Raw genomic sequence first — 25,887 nt, 5'->3', positions numbered from 1 at the left:
GGGGTGGGGAGGGTGGGGTGTCTGGGACCTTGGGTCCATAAGAGCCAACAGTAATGCTGCCTCAGATACAGAGGTGGAACATGCGGGGTCTTGCGGTTATCAGGACCATCAGAACCTACCTCTTTTTGGAAGACTGCTTCTTGTACTTAGACGATTTACGTTTTGGAACAGAGGAGGAATGTAAAGTCCTATGACCTGGAACAAGTGGCTTCTTCAGCCACCAGCTGGCATCCAGTTGCAGGTTAGCAGAGTCCTGTGAAGGAAGCATCCCAAGGGAAGCCTTTCTCATCAGGGGTGCTGGAGGGTGTGTTGTTCTCTGGCTGGGGTTGGGACTGATGTCCCAAGAGCATAGGGAGTCAACGCTACCAAAGGGGAAGTGTGAGAAAAATTAGGAGGACCCTCAACCACCAGGGGATTGGGTACAGTCGGCTGGCCCTGAGAACTACACATGACACAGAGGGTGATGGTATGGTCACTAAAGTAGACATAATTGTAGCAGTAGCATTATCATATGTGTAGGATATGCCTGTTCATATGTGAGGTGATCAAGGGTCTTGTATTCCTCGATTTTCTTATATACGGAGGGAGTGTCCTCACCACAATTGGCACAAATGGAACAAGGGCCACAAGCAGCATTCTTGTGCAACAAATGGCCACAATCCCTAGAGACTAAGCTGACACTGCAGTGTGAAAACATGTCCAAATTGCTTTCATCTTAGCACAACATGGGAGGAGGAAAATAAGGTTTGACACCACAGCGATTCATGACCTTCAGACAAAAAATCACCTTCAAAGGCCAAGAAGAAGGCTTGAGTGTAAAGTCTTGTGGTCCCCACTGGACAAGACAGACAAAACGCACACCTCTTCACCTCAAATTAGCATGCAACTTGTCATCAGTCTGTAAAAGGAGTTTTCAGTGGAAAATGATACTTTGTACCATATGCAGTCTTTTATGGGGGGTTACAGTGACAGGAATATCATCCAACTTGTCTCAGGTGAGCAGCACTCATGACCGAGTGGGGGAGGCCATTTTATGTGGAATGGAGCCACTTTTCGTTTTTGAAATTGCTGTCACTTCCTCAAACCTGTTCAAGGAAGAACAATGGCTTTGTAGTCAAAAAAGGAATCCTTGTCCTTCCTAGAACAAACCTAATATATGGGGGAGAATGTCTCGCCTTGCCTCTGAACCCTATGTTCCTCCCATGGCGTAGCCAGGCAAGGGTACATTTTGGGGCCATACCTCTCTGAACTGTAATAGGTCTTAGCTTCAGAAGAGACTGCTGTGGTCACACTGGCAGAAGGAAGTCTAATTCGCTTCATGTTCAAATCTTCCACCCTAGTACCAACCACTACAAACAGGGGCTCACTCCACGTGTGCCGCCCAGCCACGGCAACAGTTACGTGGCCAGTAAACCATAGCCTGGAATCCCCATGCCCCAGTCATGATGGGCATACTCCTTGGCTTCCTGGAGACTTTCCAGCTCATGCACCAACAGTGCAATCCCTGCATTGCCACGAAGCTACCACCGTGCAGGTACTTGATGACCTATGACCTTCCCCTATTTCTCCCCCCCCCCCCCTCACACACACACACACACACACACACACACACACACACACACACAATGGAATGGCTACCATGCTAGGTTTTGGGCTCTATACCAAGAAAGAATGGTGCAAAGATAGAAAGGCATAAATGTGGAATATATGCCATAATGTTGACCTTCTCTGCACAATAAGCACTTCTATAAAATTTAGTGAAGTATAAACTTTAGGACAATAATTTGGAAATGGAAGAGGATGTTGATGAAGATGAAATGGGAGATATGATACTGCGTGAAGAGTTTGACAGAGCATTGAAAGACCTGAGTCGAAACAAGGCCCCGGGAGTAGACAACATTCCATTAGAACTACTGACAGCCTTGGGAGAGCCAGTCCTGACAAAACTCTACCATCTGGTGAGCAAGATGTATGAGACAGTCAAAATTCCCTCAGACTTCAAGAAGAATATAATAATTCCAATCCCAAAGAAAGCAGGTGTTGACAGATGTGAAAATTTCCGAACTATCAGTTTAATAAGTCACAGTTGCAAAATACTAACGCAAATTCTTTACAGACGAATGGAAAAACTGATAGAAACTGACCTCGGGGAAGATCAGTTTGGATTCCATAGAAATATTGGAACACGTGAGACAATAATGACCCTACGACTTATCTTAGAAGAACGATTAAGGAAAGGCAAACCTACGTTTCTAGCATTTGTAGACTTAGAGAAAGCTTTTGACAATGTTGACTGGAATACTCTCTTTCAAATTCTAAAGGTGCCAGGGGTAAAATACAGGGAGCGAAAGGCTATTTACAATTTGTACAGAAACCAGATGGCAGTTATAAGAATCGAGGGGCATGAGACGGAAGCAGCGGTTGGGAAGGGAGTGAGACAGGGTTGCAACCTCTCCCCAATGTTATTCAATCTGTATATTGAGCAAGCAGTAAAGGAAACAAAAGAAAAATTTGGAGTAGGTATTAAAATCCATGGAGAACAAATAAAAACTTTGAGGTTCGCCGATGACATTGTAATTCTGTCAGAGACAGCAAAGGACTTGGAGGAGCAGTTGAATGGAATGGACAGTGTCTTGAAAGGAGGGTATAAGATGAACATCAACAAAAGCAAAACAAGGATAATGGAATGTAGTCGAATTAAGTTGGGTGATGCTGAGGGAATTAGATTAGGAAATGAGATACTTAAAGTAGTAAAGGAGTTTTGCTATTTGGGGAGCAAAATAACTGATGATGGCCGAAGTAGAGAGGATATAAAATGTAGACTGGCAATGGCAAGGAAAGCGTTTCTGAAGAAGAAAAATTTGTTAGCATCGAGTATAGATTCAAAGTGTCAGGAAGTCATTTCTGAAAGTATTGGTATGGAGTGTAGCCATGTATGGAAGTGAAACGTGGACGATAAATACACTCCTGGAAATTGAAATAAGAACACCATGAATTCATTATCCCAGGAAGGGGAAACTTCATTGACACATTCCTGGGGTCAGATACATCACATGTTCACACTGACAGAACCACAGGCACATAGACACGGGCAACAGAGCATGCACAATGTCAGCACTAGTACAGTGTATATCCACCTTTCGCAGCAATGCAGGCTGCTATTCTCACATGGAGACGATCGTAGAGATGCTGGACGTAGTCCTGTGGAACGGCTTGCCATGCCATTTCCACCTGGCACCTCAGTTGGACCAGCGTTCGTGCTGGACGTGCAGACCGCGTGAGACGACGCTTCATCCAGTCCCAAACATGCTCAATGGGGGACAGATCCGGAGATCTTGCTGGCCAGGGTAGTTGACTTACACCTTCTAGAGCACGTTGGGTGGCACGGGATACATGCGGACGTGCATTGTCCTGTTGGAACAGCAAGTTCCCTTGCCGGTCTAGGAATGGTAGAACGATGGGTTCGATGACGGTTTGGATGTACCGTGCACTATTCAGTGTCCCCTCGACGATCACCAGTGGTGTACGGCCGGTGTAGGAGATCGCTCCCCACACCATGATGCCGGGTGTTGGCCCTGTGTGCCTCGGTCGTATGCAGTACTGATTGTGGCGCTCACCTGCACGGCGCCAAACACGCATACGACCATCATTGGCACCAAGGCAGAAGCGACTCTCATCGCTGAAGACGACACGTCTCCATTCGTCCCTCCATTCACGCCTGTCGCGACACCACTGGAGGCGGGCTGCACGATGTTGGGGCGTGAGCGGAAGATGGCCTAACGGTGTGCGGGACCGTAGCCCAGCTTCATGGAGACGGTTGCGAATGGTCCTCGCCGATACCCCAGGAGCAACAGTGTCCCTAATTTGCTGGGAAGTGGCGGTGCGGTCCCCTACGGCACTGCGTAGGATCCTACGGTCTTGGCGTGCATCCATGCGTCGCTGCGGTCCGGTCCCAGGTCGACGAGCACGTGCACCTTCCGCCGACCACTGGCGACAACATCGATGTACTGTGGAGACCTCACGCCCCACGTGTTGAGCAATTCGGCGGTACGTCCACCCGGCCTCCCGCATGCCCACTATACGCCCTCGCTCAAAGTCCGTCAACTGCACATACGGTTCACGTCCACGCTGTCGCGGCATGCTACCAGTGTTAAAGACTGCGATGGAGCTCCGTATGCCACGGCAAACTGGCTGACACTGACGGCGGCGGTGCACAAATGCTGCGCAGCTACCGCCATTCGACGGCCAACACCGCGGTTCCTGGTGTGTCCGCTGTGCCGTGCGTGTGATCATTGCTTGTACAGCCCTCTCGCAGTGTCCGGAGCAAGTATGGTGGGTCTGACACACCGGTGTCAATGTGTTCTTTTTTCCATTTCCAGGAGTGTAGTTTAGAGAAGAAGAGAATAGAAGCTTTCAAAATGTGGTGCTACAGAAGAATGCTGAAGATCCGATGGGTAGATCACATAACTAATGAGGAGGTATTGAATAGAATTGGGGAGAAGAGGAGCTTGTGGCACAACTTGACTAGAAGAAGGGATCGGTTGGTAGGACATGTTCTGAGACATTGAGGGATCACCAATTTAATATTGGAGGGCAGTGTGGAGGGTAAAAATCGTAGAGGGAGACCAAGAGATGAATACACTAAGCAGATTCAGAAGGATGTGGGCTGCAGTAGGTACTGGGAGATGAAGAAGCTTGCACAGGATAGAGTAGCATGGAGAGCTGCATCAAACTAGTCTCAGGACTGAATACCACAACAACAACAACAACAACCAATTGTATGCTGCAACTTCCTGGCCAAAGCAGAAAAAAGATCAAAAGTGTGCTAAAGATATAAAACTAGCAATACAAAGATAACAACAACATCAAGTCAAACCCAATAAGGGGACCATATAATTAATAATGAAAAGCTGTAGAAGGCCAGACAGTAAAAAAAACAAGTGTCCGAAATGCAAACTATATCCAAGCACAGTCGGCACCAGCACCATCCAATGCATGGATAGAGAGGGAAAAAGAATGTTAGACAGACCCACCATCCAATGCATGGACAGAGAGGGAAAAAGAATGTTAGACTGACAGATAGACCTGCACTACGGAAAGGGAAGCAGTTCTGTAAGGGCTGGGGCCCTGTGGTGGTCAGGCATGCACTCACAAAAGAGATGTGAGCCCCCAGGGAAGGGGGGAGGGGTTATTGTCAACAGATGAAAGATTCTTTTGTGGCTGCTTTTTCAGCCACTGTCCCCCTATCCATATTTATTGTTCCACTTGTTTTTGCCACTGTCTTCCCAATCCGTGACATTTAGTTAGTTACTCGTATTTTACCTTTCCATCTCTTTTTACATTTTGAAGCATGTATTGTCTTTCAGCCAGATCAAACTTTTGAGGTTTTCCAAACATTTCTAAATTTGTGTGTGTGTGTGTGTGTGTGTGTGTGTGTGTGTGTGTGTGTGTGTGTGAGTGAGAGAGAGAGAGAGAGAGAGAGAGAGAGAGCGCTTGTAAAATAGAACCATGATGTTACATATAACACACAAATTCACACTCACCTATAAATAAACACAGGTTTTGATTGACCATCTCTCCAAATTCGTGACATTGCTTGTAGGTCCGTGGCTGGATTCCAGTCGGAATCGAAGAGAATAAGACGTGATGCGCCCGTAAGATTGAGACCAATTCCACCAGCACGAGCACTTAAAAGGAAGATAACTAAAGAATGGAATTATTATTAGAAACAAAAAATTTTGAGGAAACAAATTTAGAATTATGTCTTAAATTCTACACTATACTTTTTTACTTATCAGCTAAGATCCATATGTGCTAGATATTCACAATAATACTCATGGTGGCTCACGTTATTATTACTCACTGAAGGCTACCCTAAAGCTTTTCAGAATTATGGACAAGCATATGACACATTTGTTTACTCAGTATCTTTTTTTCTGAAAAGCAGTACCCACCTTTTGGTGACAACCAAAATGTTATAGTATACAAATTAAATAACTTGCTAACATACTTAAACTGGAAAAAACACGTTTTGGAGCTCTTTAACAGTCACATTGACAGTTTTGCATATTTTCATTCAATTATGTCCTATGGGATAATGTTCTTGGTAACTCATCATTAAGAAATTCTTCGCTGCTCAAAAACATTCTGCAAAAATAATACGTGCTGCTCACCCACAATCTTCTTGCACACAAGACATCTGTTTAAGGAGTTGGGCATTCTGACTTCAGCTTTACAGAATATTTATTCTCTAGTGTGGTTTGTTGTAAATGATTGACTGCAGTTCAGAAGGAACAATATTGTACATAATTACAATACCAGAAGGAAAATGACATTCATTACTATATATCAAGTTGTCTTAAGCCGAAAAGGAATGCACAATACCACAATTAAAATTGTTGATAACACACTCAGAGATATAAAATGTCTGACAGACAGCAAAGTGAAATCTGAAATCAAACTGAAAAAGTTTCTCTTGAAAACTCCTGTTCTATAGAAGAATTTCTATTATTGTAATGTGTAAAAGGTCTTGGTCAGGAAATACTAACTCACATGGGCAAACGTAACTAAAAAGAAGAAGAGAAAAAGAACAACTAGAAATGTTCAGCATGTAGTCATATTTACACATTAATTTGCAAAGAATGTCAAATGTTTTATTTGACATCATTATGATTTATTGTGTAGATGATTCATAGAATATGAAACTAATTAACAAACTACTTTTTCTTTACATCATTAATCTTCTGACTAGTTTGATGTAGCTCACCACGAATTCCTATCCTGTACCTCATTCTTCAGTTCCGAGTAGCAGTTGCACCCCTATGTCACCAATTATTTGTTGGATGTATTCCAATTTCTGCCTTACCCTACAGTTTTTACCCTCTACAGTTTCCTCTCGGACCATAGAGATTAATACCTGATGCCTTAACACATCTCCTATCTCCTGCCCCTTCTTCTGATCAGCATTTTCCACACATTCCTTTCTTCACCGATTCTGTGGAGAACCTCCTCAGTCATTATATTATCACTCCACCTAATTTTCAACATCCTTCAGTAGCATCACACCTCAAATGCCTTGATTCTCATCTCTTTCAGTTTTCCCACTGCCCATGATTCACTATCATACGATGTGCTCATAACATACATTCTCAAAAATTTGACACCGTAGACTTCCGTTGGACACGAATGACTTATTTGACTGTACTAGCTTGCTTTTTATGTCCTCCTTGCTTCATCCATGACGGGTAATTTGCTTCCAAGTTACCAGAATTGGTTACCACCAATTCTGACATTAAGTTTCTAGCTATTATTATATCTGCTGCTTCTCAATACCTTTATTGTCTTTTTCTGGTTTACTTTCAATCCACATCTGTATACATTAAACTGTTCATTCCATTTGACAAATCCTGTAATTCTTCTTCACCTTCATTGAGGATAGAAATTTCATCAGCAAGTCATCACCGATACCCTTTCACCTGAATTTTAATCCTACTCTTGAACCTTTCTTTATTTCCATCACTGCTTCCTTGATGTATAGATTAAATAGTTGGGGAAAAAGACTGTATCCCTATCTTACACCTCTTTCAATCTGGGCACTTATTTCTTGGTCTTTTGACTTTATAGTTCAGAATTTCTCAGAATTTCAAACATTTTGCACCATTTTACACTGTTAATGTTTTTTCTAGATCGACATATCCTAAGAAGACACCTTTACTTTCCTTCAATCTTGCTTCGATTATCAAGTGCAAAGTCAGAAATGTCTCTCAGGAGCCTTTACCTTTCCTAAGGCCAGACTGATCATTACCTAATAGATACTCTATGTTCTTTTCCATTCATCTGTATATTATCCTTGCCAGCAACTTGTATGCATGAAATGTTAAGCTCATAATGCAGTTGTTTTCACAGTCCGATGGTATGTTGCCAGTCTCATAGATTCTACACACCACCTTGCATAGCCATTTGGTTGCCATTTCCTCCAATGATTTTATATATTCCATTAGAATGTTATATGTCCCTTCTGCTTTATGTGATCTCAAGTCTTCCTGAGCTCTTTTAAATTGTGACTCCACTACTGGATCCCCTATGTCTTATCAACTCCACATTGTTATTCTATCACATCATCAGACAAATCCTCCCTCTCACAGAAGCCTTCAATGTACTCTTTCCACCTATCCACCGTTTTTTCTGCATTTAACATTGGAGTTCCCATTGCACTCTTCATGTTACCACCTTCGCTTTTAATTTCACCCAAGGTTGTTTTTTATATTCTGAGTCAGTCCTCCTGACGATCATTTATTGTCGATTTCTTCTCTTTGGGGCAGCATGAATGGTCATAGGTTTGTTTGACCTGTGGGACTGTGTCAAAGAGTACCGAAGGAACAGAATCGGAAGACTCTTGAAGACAGACGTAAACTATCCCAAGAAAGTCTTTCACAAAGTTTCAAGAACAGGCTTTAAATAATGATTCTAGGGATATACCACAACTCCCTATGTACTGCTCACATAGGGATTGTGAGGATAAGATAAGAATGATTACTGCACACACAGAGGCATTCAGTCAGTCATTCTTCCTATGCTCCATACATGAATGGAACGGCGAAAAACCCTAATAACTGGTACAATGGGATGTATCCTCTGCCATGCTTTTCACAGTGGTTTGCAAAGTAGAGGTGTAGATGTAGGTTTTTCCTGCAACCATTTGGTCTTGGCTGCCCTGCACTTCCTATTTACTTCATTCCTAAGTGATTTGCAGTATTTCTGTCCCTCCCTGAAAATTTTTATATCACCTCCTTTTGTCGATGAATTGAAGTATTTCTTCTGTAATACCAAGATTTCTGCTGGATTACCTTCCTTGTACCTACATCTGACTGTCCAACATCCATAACGACCCTTTCTAGAGATGTCCACTCCTCTTCAACTGGACTGCCTATTGTGATATTCCTTATTGCAGTATCTGCATCCTCAGTGAACTTACAACATGTGTCATCATTCCTGAGTATTTTAGTAACCCAATTATTTTCACAATGGTTTTTCCATATGATTGTCTACTTTCATCATTACTAAATTTTTATCCCAGTCTGTTTCTGCTCCTGGGCATGCCTCGTAATCCAATATCTGATTTTGGAATCTCATACATACTAAAAATCTTATATTGAGTTTTATACCTGTAACAAGTTCTTACAAAGTATGAGTTTAATTACAAGTGGGAAAGAGGTTAATGGAGGTCAAAATTAATGCCAGCCCAAAGGTAGCCTAAAGCAGTTTAGTCTAAATGGGAAAAAAAACTGCATAATACAGGAGAGGCATGAGGTATGGAGGTGTATTGCAATGCAACAATGTAGCTTGAAAATTAAAAATCGAAAGTTTGTGGAAAATATGGTAAACAGTAGCATAAAGTGGGACTTAAGGAAGAGAATGATAAAGATATTCACACACAGAACAGTGTAAGATAAAAAATTAAAAACACATACACTAAGGTTTGTGATGGAAGCAACTCCCACAAGGAATCACCCAAATTAATACATAGTCAGAGAATACGTAGAACAAAGCACCAGAAATTGTGATTAATGTTGTGCATAGATGGTATGCATGTAGACCCATTAGCACCATCTTTTGTGTCAGCTTGAATATCAGTATACCACAAAGAACAATCAACAAAGAGCTAGCAAATGAAATGAAATGAAGCAGCAACATGAAAACAAGTATCAGTATTCATTATTGATGTCAAATGGCACAATATAAGCTTGTGAGTGAGTTTGAATGGGACAGATTGGTCGCCAGAAAAAGGATTTGGCACACCACAACATTTGAGTCGATAACGACCAGGCTGCTACAACAGTGATGTATGTGAGGAAGCTGTGGGTAGAAAAAGTATCATACACAGTGGTTATTGAGTACTGTACCACACAATGTGACCACTTCATAGTCTGACTACAATGTTGCCTCCAAGGGTGAACTGGACCAGACAGTACAGGTTGGCTTATTCATGAAATGAGATAAATAGTCATATTACAGGTTTGAGTTGCAGTCTCTCAAATAGAATTTCAGTTTTAATATTAATTTAAGTTTGCTTGACTTTTATGGTGACATTCTTTTTAGTGATTTTTGAAACGCTTTGAAGGAATAATGTCTCTCTTAATCAAAACAATTAAAATGTTATTTTCTAACTAATGGTCTCCAGACTTCGATATTTAAAAGATATAGGTTGCTGGTCTGAAAGGACACACATAATGCTAGACCCCTAATAAAATGTTGGTTAACAGCCATCACCTCTTGTCAATTATCTTTGCACTGATTGCTGCGAAATACTAATGCAAAATGATTATGACAGAAGCAATTAGGTTCGGTGTACTGTCATTTTAAATAAAACACCAATACTTTTGATGAATTACTTTATCAACCAAATAATTGTACAGCATCTGACAGATTATGCTACGGCATTCTTCTCCAAATTCTAACAGAGAGAACAGAAGAATAATAACTGAAAGTTTTTGTCTTTTGTTTTAGAAATAAAAATTATCCGACATATTATTTCTTACGCCTATCACATAAATTAATTCTTTGCAGCTACTCGGTATATTTACTACAAATAGAATTTTTCTTTTCCCTTAAAAGATCTATTACAACCACTTTACCCACAGTGCTGGCTCTATGGAACCGCTTGCTATGTAAATCATGCCCCAGTGGAAGGCTCAGGTACAACATTTGACCAATCAGTGCATCCTGCTACAGTTTTATCATAGGTTTATCCTACCGATCAGAGACAGGACCAACTCTGAAACTAGTGTTATTATATACCAGGCCTGCTGCATTTTCTGCATAGCACTTCATGTGAGCATGACTACCAATCAGCTGTTCACCCAAATGCATGGCCACCGCCTGATTGCGGTCAAGGGTAGAGCTGACCAATCAGTGGCACAATACGGTGCTGAGCCGACCCTGTTCAATTTCAATGGCAGCTTCACAACTCATATCATTTGGATCCATCCTCCCAACACTAGCTTCTCTGAGCTACATAGATGTGAATTGTCCTTGGTTCCACTACTTGTACTTGGGTACAACTCAGTTTATAATCAATGAAAATAATCAACTTTAGAAAATAAAATTTAACTGGATGGATAAAAAAATCTACTGACCTGGCAGCAGCAGGAGAATACAAATATAAAGCTATTTAAATCTGCAAGCTTTTGGGGACAGTGGCTCCTTCAGCTGGCAGACGGGTTGAAGGGGAAGGAAGAGGGATGAAGGAAGAAGATTCATGAGGTTCGGGAAATGGGGGAGTTCGCAAAAGTCAGCCAGAATCCCCAGTCAGGTGAGACTTACTGGATGGTATGAGAAGCAAAGCTTCCCTTCAACCCTTCTGCCAGAAGTAGGATGTACTGGTTCCAAAAACTTGCAAATTTGAATATCTTTATATGTGTATTCTCCTGCCACCACCTGGTGAGTAGATTTTTTTATGTCTCCAATTACCTTACGGTTTATGATCACTCGCACAGGCAGTGACGCAAAGACTGATGAAACAAACACGCAGTTCCTGTGGCGAATGACAGTGGCGTTAACAATGTGAATGTTTAACCAGAAGCAAAGTTCAGAGAATAGTGAGAGTTGTTAGTGTGTGCAAGGCAGTCCACAGGAAGTGACCTGAACAAAATCATAAACATAGGCAAGAGTTGTAAGTGTGTGCAAGACAGTGCACAGGAAGTGATCTGAACAAAATCATAAACATAGGCAAGGTCAATCACTCTTCTTCTTCTTCTTCTTCTTCTTCTTCTTCTTCCTCCTCCTCATCATCATCATCATCATCACCACCACCACATCTGTTTTTAAGCTATAGTGGCAGATCCGTTGTGTGTCTATTTCCCCAGATCAATTGCTTTCTTGTTAATGTTTGCTGTATGTGCCGTCGTTCATCACATAATCCAGGATCTAAAATCTCTTCCCTCTTTGTCTCATCTTCCCTTCCACGTTCTGCTCTAAGACTCTTTTCATAAGCCCCTCTTTCTTTCTTAATGTACGTCCAATTGCTTCTTCTCCTTCTTTTTATTACATTCTGTAAATGCCTTTCCTCTCTTCTCAGTACCTCCTCACTTTTCACTCCATCCATCCAATTTATTCTTTTCAGCCTCCATTATATCAACATCTCAAAACCCTCCACCCTTGCTCTATTTTCCTTTCACTGTGTCCATGTTTCAGCACCATACAGGAGAACACTCCATTCAAAACAAGTCTCAAATCTTTATCCGTAATCTTAAATAAAATTCTCCTCTTCTTACAAAATGCATCTTTTACCATTGCTATCATTTTGTGTTGATCAGCACTTTGAGGTTTGTGCATGTGAACTTCAACTAGATAATGTAGTATTGATATTAGCAACAGTGTACAGGTCCCCATTAGGAGACTGGCAGCTATTCATAAAAGAGGTTGACTCCCTATTATGCTGTCTATCAGACAAAAAGAAGAAGTTATTAATCTGTGGAGATTTCAATGTTAACTTTCTAAGCAATTCTGATAGGAATAGTGAACTAGAAGTGTTGTTAACAACATATAACTTAGAATCCGTGATCTATTTCCCTACACATATAGCTCAGGACAGTAGTACTCTAATAGATAATGTATTTGTACAGCAAGAGGATGTAGAACAATCACAGGATTTCCCCGTGGTAAGTGGATTATCTGACCATGATGCACAACTGATTAACTTACAAAACCTAAGAGAGTGTACACTTCAGAAATCATTAAGTAAAAGTGAGAGGGTGCTCAACCCGGTATCTATAGATCACTTCAGAGAAAGTTTAGGAAATGTAAACTGGGAAGATGTATATAATGAGCCAAATGCTAATGATAAATGTAGCATATTTCTTGATAAATTTATATACCTTTTTGAACATTGTTTTCCAAAGAAAATTACTAAATGTAACACCAAAACTTTTCAAAGAAACCTTGGATTACTATAGATATTAAAGTGTCTTCAGAAAGAAAAAGAAAACTGTATGAGACAGCAAGAACTAGTAAAAATCCAGAAGTAGTTTTACACTATAAAAATCATTGTAACATACTGAGAAAAGTTGTAAGGAAATCAAGAAATATGTATGTTAGAGAAGAAATTATTAACCAACAGTACACAAGTAGCCAATGTATTTAACAATCACTTCTTAAGTGTAGGAGAAAAAATTGGTGAGAATGGTTCAAAAGAAAAAGCCAGGCAGTACATGGAAGAGTGAGTTTTAAAAATTTTAATCAGATTAAGTTTCATCTAACAAACTCTTGTGAAATAAGGAAAATTATTAAATCTTTGAAAAGTAAATGTTCTGCTGGAGTAGATGACATCTCTAACAAGTTATTAAAACAATGTGGAGCAATTACAGCTGACATTTTGAGTCACATATGTAATGCATCACTGACTCAGGGCATTTTTCCAGACATGTTAAAATATGCCATTGTCACGCCTCTCTACAAAAAGGGGGAAACCACAGATGTCAATAATAATTGACCAGTATCCTTGCTTACAAGATTTTCAAAAATCTTTGAGAAAGTAATGTACTCAAGAGTGGTTAGCCATCTCAACAGTAATGGGATACTTAGTAAATCACAGTTCGGATTTCAGAAATGCTGTTCCACTTAGACAGCAATACACAATTTCACTGCTCACATCATAGAGCGAAAGCGTTACGGAGATGATAGATAAACTCCAGTGGAAGACTCTGCAGGAGAGACGCTCAGTAGCTCGGTACGGGCTTTTATTGAAGTTTCGAGAACATACCTTCACCGAAGAGTCAAACAGTATATTGCTCCCTCCTACGTATATCTCGCGAAGAGACCATGAGGATAAAATCAGAGAGATTAGAGCCCACACAGAGGCATACCGACAATCCTTCTTTCCACGAACAATACGAGACTGGAATAGAAGGGAGAACCGATAGAGGTACTGAAGGTGCCCTCCGCCACACACCGTCAGGTGGCTTGCGGAGTATGGACGTGGATGTAGATGTAGATAGAGTCTTTAAATAGTAAAATGTCACCAGTAGGAATATTCTGTGATTTATCCAAAGCATTTGATTGTGTGAACCATGACATTATGTTAGAGAAATTACAATTCTATGGTATAAATGGAACAGCATATGAGTGGTTTAAGTCGTATCTACAGAACAGGAAGCAAAAAGTCTCTTTATATGCTTCAAGTGACTCAAAGGAGTTTGCCACTTCATCTAACTGGGGTGAAATTACATTAAGTGTTCCACAAGGTTTGATCATGGGTCCCCTCCTGTTCTTGATATATGTGAATGACCACCCTTCTTGTGTGAAATGAGATGCTGAACTGACACTGTTTGCTGATGATACAAGCATAATTATTAATCCAGTAAAAGAAAGTCCAATAGAAAATGATACAAATAAGGTCTTTGGAAAAGTTATTAATTGGTTTTCTGCGAATGGGCTTGCTCTGAACTTTGAAAAAAAAACACAGTACAGCCAATTTTCTGCTGCAAAAAGTATAATTCCTTCAATAAACATAACACATCAAAAGGTGTCAGTAGCCAGGATAGAGCATACTAAGTTTTTTTTTGGGTGTACATATAGATGAGAATCTTAATTCGAAAACTCATATTTTGGAGCTCCTAAAGCGACTAGGTTCAGCAACTTTTGCAATCAGAATAATTGCCAATTTTGAGGATGTAGAAATTAGTGAGCTAACATACTTTGCATACTTCCACTCTCTGATGTCATACGGAATAATATTCTGGGGCAACTCAATACTTAGGCAGTATTCACTGCTCTAAAGAAAGTAGTTAGAATAATGTGTGGGGTTCATAGTCGCACATCTTGTAGGCATCTGTTAAAAAGGTTAGGAATTCTTACAACTGCTTCACAGTACATTTACTCAGTAATGAAATTTTTTCTCAACAACATGGACGAGTTTAAAATCAACAGCGACATTCATGATTACAATACCAGAAAAAAGAAAGACCTACACTATCCTTTACTTAGCCTATCTTTGGCACAGAAAGGGGTAAAATATACTGCTATAAAACTTTTTGATAAATTGCCAGATGAAATAAAATGTCTGACAGACAGCAGTAATAGCTTCAAAAACAAACTCCTTGTCAACTCCTTCTATACCATTGATGAATTCCTGAATATGAGTAAATAAATCTGGAGATATAATACATGCATTTTGTGCCATTTAAGGGAATGGGATAGATAATAGAAATATTTAGGTATAACACTATTATGAAGGAAAAAAAAAAAAAGAAAAAAAGAAAACGAAAAACTTGTTTCCTGTGTGGATTTGACACGTTCCACATCATAACGGTTTTCCGTGCTATTGATCAATGGAACATTTAACTAACTAACTAACTCTGGCACTGTCCTACTGAAGGAGACGGTAATCCATGTCAGGGCAAACTCTTCAATTTCAAAATTCAATGGCAGCACGCCGTTTCTCATTCACCGACACAGTTACATTACACATTGCATTTCAGAGCCCTCTAGCAGCTGAGGGCTGCAAATAAAATGTAGAAATGAAGAACAGAGATTTAGGGTGTTACTAATATTTGCTTTACGTAAAAAGCTTTTGAAGTTCAGAGACATTACTTTTCAGCATGCCCTCGAATACATACTATAAAGGGTACCATATGGTGTATGGTGGAGGGTACCATGTATCACTGCTTGTCATTTCCATTCCTATTTAACTTGCAAATGGTGCAGGGGAAAAACTAATGTCTATACACCTCCATATGAGCCCTAATTTCTCTAGTGTTGGTTTTGTGGCCCTTATGTGCAATGTTTGTTGGCAATAGTAGAATCATTGTCTTGTCTACTAAGCTGCATCGAGCGAGACCAGGGCACATCAGCCGGCATCATCAATGGGGAATCATCGGTACAATACAGACACACACAACAGGGATGACAGACAACACAGTCCATACAGAGAAATACCAGGACAAGAGAGCAAAACCAAATTGGACCCCAAGATGTAGCAACTATCACCAGAGCAATGGTGAACAGCTAAATGATCACAATCACTGTCAGAACACAACTGTGGTCTGAGCCCCAGCTTAATAGGACCTCCATGAGCGCTGATAGGGCAGTGCAATGGGTTTGGCCCACGCGTAGTGCTGTGGTGGCAACAGTGGTGCTCACAGATTACAGGGGCGACGCCTAGCAGCTGTCATCCATGTCCATGCCTTCTGGCAGGCTGTCAAAATTGTCAGATTTGAGTACCAGATCCAATAAATTTCCTCAACAGTGTTTCAAGAAAACAACATTATCTTCCCTCCATGGAATTGTTTTAATGTCTTCGTTTAAAATCCAACCTACTGGGGAACTCAAACACTAAAGCAGTAATCAAGAATAGTTCACGAATTGTTCTATATGCTGTATCCTTTGTAGGTGAGCTACTCTTTCCTACAACTCTCCCAATAAACCAAAGTTGACCACTCACCTTCTCTACTAATGTCCTTGTATGTTTGTACAATTTCATATTGCTTTACAAGGTATTTAATAGACATGTCAAGCAGCACACCACTAACACGGTTTTCGAACATTAAAGAATTGTTTTTCCTACTCATCTTCATCTTCATTAAAGATTTTCCTGCATTTAGAGCAAGCTGCCACACATCACACCAACAGAAATTTTTGTAAGTCATCCTGCAACATTCTACAGTCACTATATAAAGATACTTTCCCATATACTACAGCGCCATCAGCAAACAGTTGCCGATTACTGCTCACCCCGTTTATCGGAAAATTTATGTACATAAAGGACAACAGTGGTCTTATCACACTTCCCTGAGGTACCCATGATGACACCCTTGTTTCTAATAAACACTCAGCATCAATAACAATGTTCTGTGTTTGATTGCTTAAGAAGCCTTCAACCAACTTTCATATTGGGAACCTAGTTGGTATGGTCAGACCTTTGTTAACTGTCTGCACTGGGGCACCATATCAAACACTTTCCAGAAATCTAGTAATATGGTATCTGCCTATTGCCTTTCATCCATAGTTCAAAGGATATCACATGAAGAAATGAGCCAGCCGAATTTTCCACAAGCAATGCTACCTAGACCCGTATGAGTGCTAATGTGCTGCTTCCTGGAATTGGGTAGGCGCGCCGGCCCCAGATCGAATCCGCCCAACGGATTAACGATGAGGGCCAGTGTGCCAGCCAGTCTGGATGTGGTTTTAGGCGGTTTTCCACATCCCAGTAGGTGAATACTGGGCTGGTCCCCATGTTCCACCTCAGTTACACGATTCACAGACATTTGAAACATGTTCACACTATTTCATGATTTACACTAGACGAAGATAGCTAGGGTACACTGATCCTGTCCCGTGGGGGAATGGGGTGGTGGCAGGAAGGGCATCCGGCCACCCCTTAAAATTAACCATGCCAAATCCGATTGTGATAATTCCGAATCTGCGAAAACTATGGGGCAAAGGCACTAGGGAAAGAAGAAGAATGCTATCTAGACCTGTGTTGATTTGTGGACAGACGTTTCTCTGTCTCAAGGAAATTTACTAGTTTTGAACCTATAATATGTTCAAGAATTCTGCAGCACACGGATGTTAAGATTATGGATCTACAATTTTGTGTGTCCAATCTTGTACCCTTGATCTATATAGGAGTCACCTACACTTTTCCCCAGTTGCTTGTAACTTTGCACTGGGCAAGAGATTCACGATAAATATAAGCTAAGTAAGGGGCCAATGCCATAAAGTATACTGTGTAAAATTGAACTGGAATGCCATCTATATCTTGTGACTTACATGTTTTCATCTGTTTCAGTTGCTTCTCCACACCAAAGAAGCCTATTTCTATGTCCTCCATGCGAGAGTCTTTGCAACCATCAAACAATGGTATGTCTGTACAATCTTGCTGCACGAATGATTTCTTACAAAAAATTTAAAACTCTAGCTTTCTTTTTACTGCTTCTATTGCCACACCAGACAGTCAACAAGAGACTGGATAAAAGACTTCAACCTGCTTAACACTTCGGCTGCCGGTCATGTAAACTGTGCCATTTCTTAGAATGCCAGTGTTTTTTGCTAATATTGTACATTTGTTTCACAGAAAACTAGCCTACATTTTGTTGTGGTACTAACTTTTTATGAAAGCTGGCATCATCATCTTCCAGAAAATGTATATACAGCTCCTTTGATCGTTTGGTTTTTTCCCCTTATATTTTTAATGATTGTAAGGTTTTACAAAATATACAAAAGGTAAGAGAAATGAAAACCATGTTTTACTGACATTTCATTCCTTACAATCTGTGGTTTTACAACCATTAACAGAAAACTGGTATCCTAAGTCCGTAATTATTACAAATTGTTACATAAAAGATTCACAAAGTACAATGTTTTTTCGTATCATATATTCTGAAACATGGTTCTTGGCACATTGTGATTCTGCACTCTCTGCACTGGTATGTCGTGTCTCTTCTTGTAGACTTTCCTGTTTCCTTTTTTCCTTTTGCTGAGCATACTTTGCACATTCTCTGGATTTTTCCTTTACCTGGTGGAGGTGGTATTTTTTCTAGGATAGTCTACTTAGGTGTTCCCCAACAGATCGTGGTCTGGGAGTGTCTTCACATATTGTTAGTTCTGCACATAACACCTTCACAAATTTTGACAAAGATATCTTCTTACTTTTTACCTTATTGTGAAGAATGCATGCATTCACCAAACACATAAGGAAACAATGAAATGCAAGTTATGCAAGTTTTCTCGACCATTTCACTATTCTGTGTTCAAAAGCCCCATATGACATCCTCTGATCAGATAGATCAACCGCAATCTTTTTGTTATTGTACTCCACAACACAGGCAGGGATGTCTGGTGCTTAGCATGTATACATTTCTTTTATCTTTCCAGCATACTGCTAAAACATTCCCATTCCTACAGAAAATCTGCTCATCTCTTTGTATGTTAGGGGATTTCAGTGCCTGAGGCATTCCCCTCCTGTTCTTCATAATAGTTCCAACAAGGCCTGTCTTCTCAGTTTCTAATTCTATTGCAAGAATAGGGCTTGTATAAAAACAATCAGTAAATCATGTGTACCCCTTACCTGCTAGGGTTTCAAGTAGAGTTTTCACAATGTCGACCATAACATTGCTTTGGCCACAGAAAATCTGGAAATTCCAAATATAACCAGAGTTAAACTCTGAGAGAATATATAATTTCATGCCATATTTGCTAGGTTTTTGTGGCATATACTGCTTGAAATAAATTCTGCCTCTAAATTTACACATGCCTTCATCAACCGTTATGTCTTAATCAGGAAGGTACAACTGCTGAAACCATAAAAGGATGGTTTCAACTAGAGGGCGGACTTTGTGTAATGGGTCGTACCCAGGTTCACCTCTCTTGATTTCCAATGAATTATCATTCAAATGGAAGTTTGACATAATCTGTAGGAATCTGTTTCTGGTCAACAGATTTGGGCAGTAGTTACAAGACACACAAGGATCTTGGCTCCAATGATCTTGTATAAGGGGCTTTTGGCTGACGCTCATGTGGAAAATTACGGTCAGGAATTTTTTTACTTCCACTAAAGTGACACTGTCCAGCCAAACATCCTGCATGCAGGAGTGAGCCGACCTGCACTTGTCAGTTGCCTTAGCTTCTGTCTGGCATAAAGAGTTGTCTGCTTTTTGAAATGAGCAAGAAGGTCCCTGTCCATGAAATATGAAAAGAAATCCAGAACTGAAGAGTCAGCATCTAATTCACATAAATCTGTGACACCATGGTTCCCACTAAAAAATGTCTATACTTGGTAAACAGTCTATATCAGTCCAATCCTCTGTAGACCCAGTATGATCTCTTGCTGTGCCACCCCTTTGTCTTGGCCTCCTTTCACTGTCATCAGGATGGATATTTTGTGGTTCTACATCTATAATAGAATCACTTTCATTCTCTCTGGTAACCGTCTGCTGCGCTGCTAGCTGTAACCCTGTGTCACTCATCCCTGGCACAACGTACTACCCTGGTTTTTATTTTTTACTATCAGTTTACTGACTGGTTTGATGTGGCCCACCATGAATTCCTCTTCTGAGCCAACCTTTTCATCTCAGAGTAGCACTTGCAACCTACATCCTTAATTATTTGCAGGATGAATTCCAATCTTTGTCTCCCCCTACAGTTTTTACTCTCTACAGCTCCCCCTAGTGCCATGGAAGTTTTCCCTGATGTCTTAAAAGGTTTCATGATGCTTTAGAAAAACATTAAAAATGTGACACATGCTTCGATACACTTCTGTTCCAGTTTTCCAGCAGTCCATGTGTCACTACACCATACAAAACTGTGCTCCAGATGTACATTCTCAGAAATTTCTTCCTCAGATTAAGGCCTACACTTGATACCAGTAACTTCTCTTGGTCAGGAATGCCCTTTTTGCAGTGGTAGTCTGCTTTTTATGTCCTCCTGGCTCCATCCATCATGGTTTATTTTGCTGTCTAGATAGCAGAATTCATTGACTTTATCTACTTCATAATCCCCATGTTTGATGTTATGTTTCTCGCTGTTCTTATTTCTACTTCCTCTCATTACTTTCATCTTTCTTCAATTTACTGTCAATTTATATTCTGTACTCATTAGACTGTTCATTTCATTCCACAGATCCTGTAATTCTTCTTCACTTTTACTGAGGATAACAATGGCACCAGTTAATGTTATGACTGATCTCATTTCACCTTGAATTCTAAACCTATTCTTGAACCTTTCTTTTATTTCTGTCACTGCTTCTTCAATGTATAGATTGAAGAGTAGGGGCAAAAGACTACATCCCTGCCTTACACCCTTTTAATCCGAGCACTTCATTCTTAGTCCCCCACTCTTACTGTTCCCTCTTGGTTCTTGTATGTACCTGTCTTTCCCTGCTGCTTACCTCCACTTTTCTCAAAATTTCAAACATCTTGCACCATTTTACACAATCAAATGCTTTTTCCAGGTCAACAAATTCTGTGAGCAAGTCTTGATTTTTCTTCAGTCTTGCTTCCATTATCAACTGCAACATCAGAAGTGCCTCTCTGGTGCCTTCACTTTTCCTAAAGCCAAACTGATCATCATCCAACAGTTCCTCTATTTTCTTTCCCAGTTTTCTGTGTATTATTCTGGTCATCAACCCACATACATGAACTGTTAAGCTGATTGTTGGCCCTTGCTGTCTTCAGAATTGTGTGCATGATGTTTAACCAAAAGTCTGATGGTATATTGCTGGTCTCAACAGTTTTAGAAATTCCGATGGAATTATTTATGCCTTCTGCCTTACATGATCTTGAGTTCTCCAAAACTCTCTCAAATCCTGACAGTAATGCTGGATTCCCTATCTCTTTCCGATCTGCTCCTGTTTCTTCTTCGATCACGTCATCAGGCAAGTTTTTCCCCTCATAGAGGCCTTCCATATACTCTTTCCACCTATCTGCTCTCTCCTATGTATTTAACAGCAAAACTCCCATTGCACTCTTAATGCTGCTGGCCCTGCTTTAATTTCACCAAATGTTGTTCTGACTTCCCTATATGCTGACTCAGTTCTTCTGAAAGTCATTTCTTTTCCAATTTTAACACTTTTTTCAGGCAGCTATTTTGCCTTAGCTTCCACACATTTTCTGTTTATTTCAGTTCTAAATGACTTGTATCTTTGTATTCCTGTTGTACTTACTTTTTTTGTCAGTCAGCAAAATAGCGATCAATTCTTCGTTTGAAGTGAATCTTCGTCCACCAAGAAAAATTTTCAGTTCTGGAATGAGATGGAAGTCTGACGGAGCCATATCAGGTGAATAAAGTGGGTGTGGAAACAATTCATATCTTAGTTCGTGTAATTTTGCCAAGGCGAAGGCACATGCATGCGGGCATGCATTGTCTTGATGGAAGATGACTTTCTACCTTGCTAAATCTGGCCTTTTATCGTGTATCTTTTGTTGCAATTTGTCCAGGAGGTAAGCATAGTATTCTCCAGTAATTGTTTGCCCTATGGGGATATAATCCACAAACAGAATCCCCTTTGCATCCCAGAACACTGATGCCATGACCTTTCTTTCCATAGGAATTGTCTTTGATTTCTTTGGTGGTGGAGAAGCAGCAGATTTCCACTGCTTTGACTATTGTTTTGTCACTGGGGTATAGTAGCACACCAAAGTTTCATCTATGGTCGGCATAAAAAATCTTGTTTGTTTCTCCTAAAATGGGCCAAACATTGTTCCGATATGGCCATTCTCATGCATTTTTGATCCAGAGTCAAGAGTCGTGGCATAAAAAATCTTGTTTGTTTCTCCTAAAATGGGCCAAACATTGTTCCGATATGTCCATTCTCATGCATTTTTGATCCAGTGTCAAGAGTCGTGGCACCCATCTTGCAAATAATCTTTTCATTTCTAATTCTTCATTTAAAATGTGATATACCCATTCAGATGACATCTGGCAAGCACGAGGAATTTCACGCACTTTCAATCAATGATCCTCCATGACCATTTTGTGCACTTTTGCAATGATTTCTGGAGTAGTGACACATCTTGGCCGACCACTGCGCAGATCTTCACCTAAGTTTCCCGACCAAATTGTCCACTTTGCAACAGTTGAATATGAAGGAGCAGAGTCCCCCAGTGTATTCTGGAAATCGGCATGAATGTCCTTTGCTGTCATACCTTTCTTTACAAAGTACTTAATCCCTGCCCAAATCTCGATTTTTTCCATCTTTTCCATTATGCGGGAGCAACTGCAGAGCCATGTCACCACCACAGCTCTCTTCCAAGATCACTGACGTGGCATGTGCTTACAGGCAACAGTCCAATGAATGTCATGTGAACAGCTCGTTGCACTAGCGCTGACCTCTCATGGTGATCCCAAGAACTTTTAAAACCACCCTCGTATCCGATTTTCCAATCTCTGCCTGAACATGATTCAATCTAAATGAAATCTTCCTTTACCTCTCAACCTTTTACAAATATACCTCTTCCTTTTGTGATTCTTGAACAGAGTATTCACTATTACTAGCTGAAATTTATTGCAGAACTCAATTAGCCTTTCTCCTTTCTCATTCCTACTACCAAGCCCTTATTTCTCCATAAACTTTTCTTCTAATCCTTCCTCTACTACTGGATTCCAAAACCAATGACAATTAGGTTTACACCAATCCTAAGTGAGCAACCAAGTGGGCCACTACTTATGAGCCCATGGACTTGGAGTCACTCTCATCATCCAAGACTCTTCAAGTCCTGGATGTACTACAGGAGGAATCTACTTCTGACACACACCATCCCACAGTTTCAAGCTAAGTCATCTGAATTGGCTGGACCACATGAGATATCACTGCTCAATCCTTCAGTGGGGAGCTCAGCCACCCCCTTACACCATTCCATGGTGGCAACATCACAAACCAGGCTATTATTGGTCATATATGCCGATTTCAGGGGGATGAGGTATAGTATCCCAACATACAGAGTATCGGCAGCAAAACTCGCTATGACAACTGCTACCAGTTACTGCAATGGATAGAACTGGTGTGTTACACGGGTCCTGCCTCTCACATGGAGCTATGGCAGCGAGTCATCCATTCTTTTATTGTGCCATGATGTATGAAGTACTCAGACTATCTTATACCACTGTGACTTCAATGACCCTGTGTATTCTGCATCAGGAATTGTGCTGTTCTGAGATCATCTTATCATCACATCTAAAACCACCTTGCTTAGTTTCTGGACTCCTTAGTTTCACTACTATTTTACATTCAGTGGACAGCTTATGATGACTATTTCTCTGTTTACAGTTTACACTTTTGCACTGGACACGGTTAACAATAAGACAGTATCAGCTGCATTAAACTGACATTGTAACTAAAAATGTATGTGCCATATCGTGCCTGCACTCTTAGATAGGAGGTCGAGACAACTCTGTTGTATTACAGACTAACACCTTGTGGAATAGTAGATCACATCCTGTTTCTTTTGCTATTTTTCACCATAATTGGGAATTCAAAGAGGCTGTGTCACTGATTAGCATGCAAGGCAAAACACAGCACTTCAGATCCATAAAACTCTGCATCTGGGCCACATGGCAAGTGAGAAACTGCACCTGTGTGTCAGTGCTGCATGGTGGGCCTACAATGGATATCGTAGATATAATTACTAAGAAACTATTGCAGCTGTTGCACTGTGTTACCATGAAGTTTCAAAAAGGAACTGAATAGTGAAATAGGGGCTTGCAATTAGTTATTAGGTAAAGCTTAGCACCATAGAGACATAAGTGAAACTTCTTGACACCAACACATCCTTCTCTATTTTTAAGTAATTTTGTTGTGCTACATTGACTGTTTGAGATGTAAATAGAATGGACTGTTTTGTGGCAGTGGCCTATTTGTGGGACTGCACTCATCACAGCCGCAATCAGAGGCACTGGTGCCTAGTATTAAACATTTACTGGATTGAATGTTGCTAAACTTGGGTAATATTTAAGTTGCAAGAAATCTATCTGGCATACCTCTGACAACATGAATTCAATTCATTTGTACCAAGTGGAAATTTGAAAGCCCACCATTTACGGCACACAACACTCTTGATGAAAGTGGTGCCACCACAGACCTGTTGTCACAGCCTGAGACCTATGGCAGAGAGGAATGGGGTTTTTCCTCTCACGGTGTTCAATGGTGTGAAGCTTGCTGGTAGTATTGGTCACATTCGGTAATTGTGTGATTGTATATGCCTGGTGCCAGCAAGATGTGAGATTATTTGAGTAGATATCTAGTGGCAGCCTTTTGATCACACCATTGGTTGCAGCAAAGTGATGTGATATACCATCTGGTACTTTGCTAATAGGCAGCTGTGCTTTGGGTGTTCTGGCTCAGAGGTTGGTGGTGGTCATCCAGACAAGGCTTCCTACGGTATCAACAGGAAAGCCAACATTGTGTAGTTTTGCATATGGTTTAGTGTGCACCCTGAGCAATTCATATCATGGATTTAGAAATTATATTTTGTTTCAGCTCGATTGTTGCTATCTGGGAGACTTTTATGTATGCTCTATGTGTGAAACTGTTGAGGAGACCACGAACTACACCTGCTGGCTATTACCCTATCCTGTGAGTGGTATTTCTAGAATTGAGTGTCGTGGAATTAACAGAAGACATGTGTTGACTTCATTACTGGAGGAGTGCACTATTAGTGGAGGCAGTCGAGTGAGGTCGAGCGAATCCGGATGCTATCAAGAGGATATGACTGCTGTGTTTTATTGTTTTAAGCATTGGTTCACCACTGTTGTGAGTGGCTGGCTGAGTTGAAATTTGTGAGTTCACTGTGCCCTCATAGAGTCAGACTACAGGAATTGTGAAATGAACCCTGTCATTCTTGACCACGTGCCCCAAAGGGCGCAGATGCACCATGAGATGGGGAAACTCACAAGCATCTATTATCTATTGAGACCTAAGCGGTGTAGTGTACGAGTGATGCAGACAAGAACCTACGTCATAGGGAAACCCAACAGAAGCTGTTTGTGGCCAAGGAGATGTAGCAGTGTTAAATATGGCGGACCTAAGATTGGCCATAAAGGGAAACATTCATGAACACTATTTAATTCTTTAATATTGCAGGGAATCAAGACACAGTAATTTTAATCTGCCACCCTCCATAAGTTTTCATGGTGATCCTAATAAAACTTGAATATTGATCATATCTATAATAGTTTAGGATTTACTGTTAAAGTGAAATTAACAAGTTTTGTAACAAAGACCTGAATGACAAAATCTGAACACTTTGGTCAATCTCAACGATCAACATTTCATATAGAAGTTCATCATTAAAATGACAAACACTGTAAATATCAACTCTGCAACTTTATTTGTTTAAAAGATATGGTAAATTTAATCATCAGTATTTGCAGTGAAGCATCAGAGCATCATTTCCTCCA

The 25,887-nt window shown here is 40.5% G+C and overlaps 1 protein-coding gene across 1 annotated transcript in view; it reads right to left on the bottom strand.

Annotated features, from left to right (window-relative positions):
- LOC126176466 (DNA repair and recombination protein RAD54B-like) overlaps nucleotides 1-25,887 on the bottom strand; it is a 359,746-nt gene that overhangs the window by 67,466 nt on the left and 266,393 nt on the right. Inside the window, exon 14 of the mRNA XM_049923623.1 lies at nucleotides 5,544-5,703. Coding sequence (XP_049779580.1) covers nucleotides 5,544-5,703 — 160 coding nt within the window. The remainder of the gene's footprint in view (nucleotides 1-5,543; nucleotides 5,704-25,887) is intronic.

The sequence above is a fragment of the Schistocerca cancellata genome, chromosome 3 (genome assembly GCF_023864275.1).
Source record: "Schistocerca cancellata isolate TAMUIC-IGC-003103 chromosome 3, iqSchCanc2.1, whole genome shotgun sequence".
In the NCBI taxonomy this organism is placed as follows: Eukaryota; Metazoa; Arthropoda; class Insecta; order Orthoptera; family Acrididae; genus Schistocerca; species Schistocerca cancellata.
Note: the sequence above shows the minus strand (reverse complement) of the source record. Positions and strands in the feature narration are given on the sequence as shown.